At 33.1% G+C, this 8,545-nt stretch overlaps 1 protein-coding gene across 2 annotated transcripts; it reads right to left on the reverse strand.

The window, feature by feature from the left end:
• Positions 1-562: 562 nt before the first annotated feature.
• Lsm8 (LSM8 homolog, U6 small nuclear RNA associated) lies at positions 563-6,455 on the reverse strand. Of its 2 annotated transcripts, none has more exons than XM_003475141.5 (4): positions 6,275-6,455; positions 5,167-5,207; positions 2,878-3,005; positions 563-823 (listed from the first exon to the last, which is right to left on the reverse strand). In XM_003475141.5, exons 1-4 carry the CDS (start codon positions 6,303-6,305, stop codon positions 733-735), a joined length of 291 nt encoding a protein of 96 aa, XP_003475189.1. In that variant the 5' UTR covers positions 6,306-6,455; the 3' UTR covers positions 563-732. The 2 variants fall into 2 exon arrangements, with proteins under 2 accessions (XP_003475189.1, XP_063097717.1); XM_063241647.1 differs by lacking the exon at positions 6,275-6,455 and adding an exon at positions 5,895-5,942 and having other exon boundaries at positions 5,167-5,214.
• Between the last annotated feature and the right edge of the window lie 2,090 nt (positions 6,456-8,545).

The raw sequence follows: 8,545 nt of genomic DNA on the forward strand, positions 1-8,545 counted from the left end.
TAGCAAAGCAACAGAAATTATATTAGAAATTCCCAATTCTGAAAAGTTAAAAACTACAATGGCTTTTAAGATTGTATGAAATCAATTTTTCAGATACTATACTGTTAAAAATCAGTATTAACATGTTTGTATTACTTTTATATCAAACTTATCAATCATCCAAACGTTTTGCTATCTTCTCTACCAATCCTACCTCTTACTCATCTTTAATATCCAAGTTTAGGTTTTAATCCAATTTATTAAAACTTTGTTGGCATTCTTCACTCAACCAAATACAAATTTACCCAACTAGGGAGCAACTTTTAGAAGCACTAGCATCACTAATATCACTAGTGCTTAAGGAGGATGAATTTCAGTGATTTGTTTCATCAGAAGCTTTATCTTCTGGTGACACTGTTTAAAATTTTAGAAAAAAAAAAACAAACATCGTGCGCTACTTGCTTATATGCATGATTTATATAACTCAAAATTTCAACTACTTTTTTATAAATATCAAAATATCAGAAAGTATTGATTTTTTCTTATTCAGTAGAAAAATAAAATGAAGCTACCACACTTATAATTTAGGCAAAAAAGTTTTTTCAATAAAAACATAGAAATATTTTGATTTACATAATACAATGAGTCAGTCAAAATCCACAATTAACATGTTCATAAAAATTCTGAACACCATCCGCAGGACAGTTTCTGTACAAGATATACAGATGTCTATCTAGTGCATGCCGTTTTTCCTCAGTGTGCTACAGAGTTTAGAGGTTCTGCTCGAATATTTCCCAAGTCAAGTGCAGAATCTGTCTCTTCATCAATTTCTCCAATGACTGCACTGTAAGTATAAAAGAGCCAAGAGTTAAAACAAACACATTTCTGAAATAAATGTAACTGTATTTCTAAAAGCTTACAAATCAAATCTAAGCAATCAGTTCCATTTTTCCAAAACACATAAAACTGAGACGGCATAGTAAAGAGAACTTAAGGTAGAAAGTAAACAATATTTTCACCAGCTAGCAAATTACACATGGAAATCAAAAATCTTTTACAAATGAGAAAGAGATCAAAAAATGGAGGAGGAAGAAAAGGGAATGGAAAAGGATGTAAAACGAATTAAGATGTACTATGTCACACATACCACTGCCCATGATGACTGTAATAATTATGTATTACAAACATGTACTAACAAAAAATTTTAAAAACTCGAAGAGAAATAATTTGTAGGTAACATTATTATAACAACCAATATTAAAGAAGTACTGGCAAATATTTAAAAACCAGTTTTCTATAGAAAACGACTGATTTGTAGCAATTATGAATATCCTTTAGGCAAATATTCCACCGTAGACAATTCCAAGGTATTAACAAGACAACTACAAATTAGCTTTCCAAATTCCAGAAAATGTAACAATCTGCTACCATACAGCCAATACAATCTGCATTTAACACACCTGGGTACAGGAGTAAGATTTAACAAAAAAAAAAACACACTTTTTAAAGTAGAATAAACCAGGGGCTGGGGATTTAGCTCAGCGGCATAAGTGCCTGCCTTGCAAGCAGGCAGTCGTGAGTTCGATCCCTGGTACCGATAAAAACGAAAAAAGACAAAAAAAAAAAAAAAAAAAATGAGGTAAAGTAGAATAAACCTCAAAATCAACTGTTTAACACAAGTCCAATATAGAAGATCAGTGTTGTTCTGGTCAGGGGACTTGTTCCTAATATGTCTTCTTAGTCTTTATAGTTTACCTTCTAACTTTACCTAAAGTTACTCTATAGTGTATTTTATAAACCCCAGATTTTGATTAAAGATCAAATAATAATCAAAATTGCTAAGATATCTTTTGTTGTTTTCCAGTCATATTTTAATTCTATCACTAAAAACGGTTTCAATACTCTAGTCAGTTAACATATAATACTATCCACATGTAACTATTAATTAAACTTATTAATATTCACAAGTTAATCAGCCATGTCAGTCACTTTTTGAACACTCAATAGCCTCATATGGTAGTATTGAAAAATACCAATATACAACATTCCCATCATCAGAAACATTTCTGCTCTACATGATTACCTGCTTTCTTTAAATTGCTATCTCTTGAAACACTCTCAAACTAAGGCTAGGAATCTAGCTCAGTGGCCTAAGTACTTAGGTAAGCTGGCTAGCAAGATCATGAGTGCATTCCCCAGTACCAAAAAAAAACAAACAACCTCTCAAATGAAATTATCAGTGTCCCAAGGTAATTAATACCACAGGATGAACATGCATGTTGTAAGTATGTCAATTACACTAAAAAATAATATTTGTCAATTATGAATAAGCATTATTTATTTAAAATTGTTTGAACAGGAGATTTCAAAAGATTTTGCAAACTCTAGCCTTGGACCCTAGGAGTGTTTCTGAGTATTCCTGTGAAATCCAGACTAGCTGTTCATTTCCTGAAGAGCCTGATTTTGCAAACTCTAGTCTTGGACCCTAGCAGTGTTCCTGTGAAATCCAGACTAGTTGTTCATGGCCTGAGGAGCCTGATCTTGTCTGAAACACAGACTAGTCAGAACATGTTTAGAAGCCTCAGAAATAAAGTAGTTAGTACAAAGCAAGCCTGTAGGACCCCAGCCACTTAACTATTAGAAAGACAAATCTCAGCAAGTAAAAGTTTAATTTGCAAAGAGATCATCTTGCTTGCTCCTGAACAATCTTAACATAAAACTTATAGTTTTGCCTTACTTCCAAGCAAACATAACCCTCACAAAATAAACGAATGCCTATTTCTGTTAATTATATATAAATAATACAGTATATTTTTGGAAAAGTCTCTTTCTTCATAAAGCAGGGAAGTATACCTGTAGTATAATTTAACTTAACTTCAAAGACATATTTTTACTTACACATTGTCACCTCTTACGATGTATAATCCTAGTACCACTTGTTCAACTCCCTGGGAAGAGCTGAATACTCGTTCATGGCTTTCATCCAAAATCAAATTAATGGTCTGGTCAAAACCTTTCAGTGTACCCTAGGAAGAAAACATCCCAGAAAAAGAGAAATATTCTGGATTACACAAATGTGCAAATATAATTTTACAACCATTTTAGTAGTTGGGCACATATCTGCACTGTAAGTAGACTAAAAAAAACCAATAGTGTTCCAGAGCAAAGCACTTACTTCTTGATTGTGTAAGGCATTATCAAGAGTCACAAGGACATCCATGTACCAGAGTATTTTCAAGTAAGTAGCAAAAAGCTCTTATAGTATAGAATCAAACATTCTGAGAATACTAAATGAAGGGTATATAAGAGAAAATGATATTCAAGTAAGAAAGCCTTATCTATAAATACTAGATATAGTAATACAGTAATACAACTGCATGCCACATACTAACACTAAAGCACTGTATGCATCTCATCTCCACCTGTTAAGGTCAAATTATAATTTTACTCATTTAAAAGAAGAAAACTGGAGGCCCTTGAATGTTTTTCAAGGTCTCATGAATAGTGAATAGCACACCCATGATTCCAACAACGAAGTGGCAAAACAGACTGTTAGTTCGAGTCGGAACACTAAACAGATACATCACACTACTGTAAATATATAAATATGTCAAATGTTCAAACCTGTCCCATAAATATATATAAACTTCTAACAGCTAAAACTTAAAAAGTACTTAACTAGTTGCCAGTATTTTGTGTTTCAGATGTATTTATTTAATTTTTCCAATAACCCAGTAGATACAGATATGACTGTAATTAACAGGAAATTATAAAGAAGATAATAAGATAAAGTTTTATAAAAGATGGTTGATTTTTTAATGAAGATATAGATATAGCAAAACATAAGCCACTCAGATGCAATAAATTTCTGAAGAAACTAACTTATTCTGGCTTTGGCTGGTTAACCTCTCAAGCTGACTAACAAACTGTTTCTTATTCTGAAAAACAAATACATAAAATCAGAATAAAATAGAAAACCATAAGCTAGAATTTGGAAGAGAGCCAAGATGAATAGATATGTTAGTCAGCGAATAGTTGTTATCACAAATACTCATACAAAACAGCCTGTTTAATTTTACATATACCTATCCTAAAAAACTATGTATCAAATGCAGAACTATTAAAATTTTAGTACTCAACTTTCCTTCTATAAAATTCACTATCTTGTTAACAAAAGAAACTTTAGCAAAGTTTTCACAAAATAAAAATTATTTACAAATACAGGATTCTTGAAGGCTTGAGATTAAAATATTTCAAACTGCCCATATCTTACAAAATACAATATAAAGTGCCAAAAAGAAAAAAATTCATGTTTTTTTTCTTAAGGAAGAAGTAAGACTATCCTGTCTTTGGAATCAAACCTAATTGAAATCCCCATTTAGTTTCGCCATTTACAATGCTGTAGCACAGGAAAAGGGACTTACTTTCTCTGAGTTTGATTCCTGACCTACAACACAGAGTAATTCTTCACAAATTCGTACTGCAGACCAATCAAATACAACACATATAAAGTGCCTACAGTATATACTCAATAAGTGGTATATGTAATAGTAGTGTCCCATTAATAATAACTACAATAATTAAAAAAGAATACAAAAGCAAAACTACAGTATGAAAAAATAACAGATTAAACTATAGTTATCTACTACATATCAATATTTGAACCAAGGATGGACTGCAAACACAACAGTGATCCCATAAAATTAAATCACCTATTGATATCACAGTGCCATAAGATTAAATCACCTAGTCATATCACAGCTGCCTAGATTATGTAAGTATACTCAAGATTTTCATACAAAGAAATCACATAATATACTTTTCAGACTTGATGTCTATTGTTATATGAATGATTAAATATCCATGTAGTATGATAAGGCACAAGTTTCTAAGAAACATATACAAAATTATTTTATAGTGAATGTCAGAGCACTTAATAGAAATGGAAGCAAACAAAATAATACAATAAATAAATATATTATTGTATTCTCAAGAAGCCTTGTACATAGCACACACTCAGACTCTGTCCATGAAGGAAATACAGATTTTCAGCAAGGCAATAAAGGTAAAGAGCTGAATCGAAAAAAAAAGCAATACAGATGTACTGCGCTGCATAGGCAGTGAAGATCAGAAGGTGCATATAAAATTTGCAACAAGTAAGCCTACAAGAATGAAAATGCCACTTACCACAATCATTCTCCCATCAGAAGTAATAACAGCAACAGTTCCTGACAACTGAATCAAGGAAAGAATTTCTTAGGGAATACAAACTACAAACTTAAAGATTCCTGTAAGAGAGTGGTTTGGATTACTGGGAAAAAAAAGACAATTAAGATTCTTCCATTTAACAAATTCATTTTGCCCTAACTTCTTTAAATTCTGCTTTTGTGATAACTACATAACCAAAAAATTTTTAAAATAAAAAACGAAATCCTCTCTCTGCATTTGAAAACGTATCCTGTCTTAAAGCGGATGGGATGCTTGGCACTTTTTTTTTCTTACTAAGAATGTTGCCAATCTACGCTCTTGTGCGAGACATTTCTCCTTTCTTATAAAAACTGTACAGGCCTAAATTAATCAATGTGTATGATTTCACAAAGTTAAAACAATTGTCTTCCAAGATAGGCTTCTGGAATTCAAAAAGGCTACAATTAACGTCGCAGGATACCAAAAATGCTTGCATCTTTTAAAGACTTCAGTATTTAACCTTCCTGCCACATTTGTGCAACTACAAGGAAATGTTATTGTCCTGAGACACTATAATACATTATAAAAGCAAACGATATTTTCATTATCAACAAGTGAGACTTCAAGTGGGAAAGAAGTGGAAGATTGCTTTGTGGACCAGCTTTGTTTGCTGCTTTTAAACAATGAGCAAAGCCCGTGACCGAAACAATTACAATACACAGATTTACAAAACTATCATCGCTGCCACAGAAACGTTTCATCTTATGCCAAAACCTGAAGATGTAAGTTTTAAGGAAATAATAAGTATGAATCAATACAGTGTTTTTACACTTTTTTTTTTTTTTTTGTAAACTCGCTATCTCGCGCTTGCTACGCGGTATTTACGCGGCTGAACTAAATCCCCAGCCCTATACTTCCTTCCTAAGGCTAAAACAAAAAGGCGATCTAGGGCCGCAAGCTTGACTCAGGTCGCTGGACCGGCTGCTCTTCGGCCCTTTTCCGCCCGCTTCCCACCTCCCGCCAATCCAGACCAAAGGCCCCTCCAGCCAGGGTCCTCCACAGTACCCATACCAGCCGCGTTGATTCTGTCGGCCGAACAAGAGGATACGGTTAATATAATTCTCCAAAGCAGACGTCATGCTGCTCAGCCCAGACGTTCCGGGCAACAGGCAAGGAGCAGAGCTAAAAAGGCCCGCCAGAAACACGCACTGGCTCGCGCCCGCCGCCCACAACAAATAACGCGAGACTTGCCGAGCTGCCGTGGGCTCCAGTCGGAAATTGAAAAAGAGTCAGCCAACCAAACAGGAAGCCAAGCGTTGACTGTTAGAGCGCGTGCGCAGTGTTTCCTCGGGTCTTCCGGATAATGACCCGGAAATTGAGAGGGACAAAAACCATCCGGAAGCGGAAAAGAGAAGAGATCCTTCCTGAAGGTGGGGTGGGTGCGAGACGGCGGGAGAGCGAGCTTCCTAGCCTAGGGACAGACAATGTGTTGGGAGTTGATAGGGGAAAATGTGAGACGATGAGGCAAGAAGAAACGGAACACGGTGTTTTCACAGAGATAGTTCTGTTATGTCCAGGGACTAGTTTTCAGCAGCACGAGTTGAAAATTAAAGAAGTCAGACGACCCAGCTCGAAGTTGTACACGTTGTAATCACATGAGTTGTATCTCTGGAGAATAATAATGAAAAGCATGTTTGTGTACTAGGCATTTGACTCTCAAGGTTCTCTAAAATGGAGGCATTATTAGCTTCTTCGAGAAACTAAACCCAAGTAAGGACATGCATGTCATTGTGTTTGTACAAAACATTTCTCCACTGGACCTCTACTTAGATCTTGCTATAGCTATCATTTTGGGTATCATTCCAGAAAGTATCACTTGCCCTTCAGGTTTTAAAAGGGCTTGAAGTTATAAAAGGTTCTGTACACAAAACACTGGTAGGATTGATTTTCCTTTTTCACATTGTCTTTAAATTCCAGTTGGGCATGTTTTCTCTTACTTGAAGAATGTTGAAAAACATTTTTGGAATCCCCTTAGTTTTCCTCAGAAAAGTGAAGGTGTCTGTTTTGATTAGAACACACCTGCATAATAAGGTTAGCCTCCCCAAGTGGTTAATATTTTACATAATTGAAACTTAGTCCTGTCTGTAGCACACTTCTTATACTCAAATTAGGTAGTGAATATTCTGGGTAATCTGGAGAACAAATAAATCTTCCATAAATGAAAAAAAATGAATATATTATGAGGCCTACCAACTTGTTCAATTAAATTAGGTGTTTGTGTGTTCAATTTCAACCAATTTTTTAATAGTAAATGATGTATCATTAGTAAAACTTTTTAAAATTATATGTCACTTTCTTAAAATGAATAATCCACGGGGCTCTCATCCTTTGGAGTATATTTATGTTTAGAAAATGTTTTTTAACATAATTAATAGAATTAATCCTATCATAAATACATTATCAGTCCTTTTATAATTTCCATTACATTCATAAGACAAACAGCAGATGTTTAGTGCTTATAGATCATCACAAACTCTCTTTTGTTTGAAAATTTTGTATATACATTTTAAAATTGCTATTTTATGTAATCCCTAAAAATCATAGATGTGGAGAAAAAGCATATGAATAAAGAGTACATTTATTATGACTAAAAGTAGATCCTGACGGAAATGTTTCTTTCGTTATTTCACTAAATTAGTCATGTGACTTTTGAAGTACATGAACATAGAAAGTTTAGTATCTCATAAAGGAGAAGGTCCAAAGAGGAAGTGTTTTATATTAAAACTAAAAGGTATAGTACACTTTCACCTTAACACAAAAATCTCTCAAATTCTTCCTGTAAATGATATTTTATCACTGAAAATTATCATCCAAGGTATTCTTGGAACTAATTCTATTAGTTCTAAATCTAAATCTTGAGCAAATAAAAATGAGCAGAAAGATCAGACTCTTTGAATCTGAGAAAACAAAATTTATACTGCTTTGTAAATATTTTTCAAAAACCAACAAAATAATTTCAAAATTAAAATAATATTTCATTTAGCTTAGTGTAATGAGAACTTTTATTTTTTTATTTGTATTCATTCAAATTGCAAAGATATTAATCAGCATATATATTGAATATTTCTCTCTAGGGTTATCCTAGGCATAAAAGATAAATATATATATATATATATATATATATGTGTGTGTGTGTGTGTGTATACTAAAGATATGTATATTAGTAAAAGCAATGTATATGGTAATCTTAAAGGAAATATGTATATATATGTACTGTTAAAAGAAGATACCTATATGTAGAAGATATATATATATATATATATATATGGAAGAAACACACACACACATATATATGTATATATATATATACATATATATA

The sequence above is a fragment of the Cavia porcellus genome, unplaced genomic scaffold (genome assembly GCF_034190915.1).
Source record: "Cavia porcellus strain 051 isolate PalLab524CR breed Dunkin Hartley unplaced genomic scaffold, mCavPor4.1 scaffold_2, whole genome shotgun sequence".
Classification (NCBI taxonomy): Eukaryota; Metazoa; Chordata; class Mammalia; order Rodentia; family Caviidae; genus Cavia; species Cavia porcellus.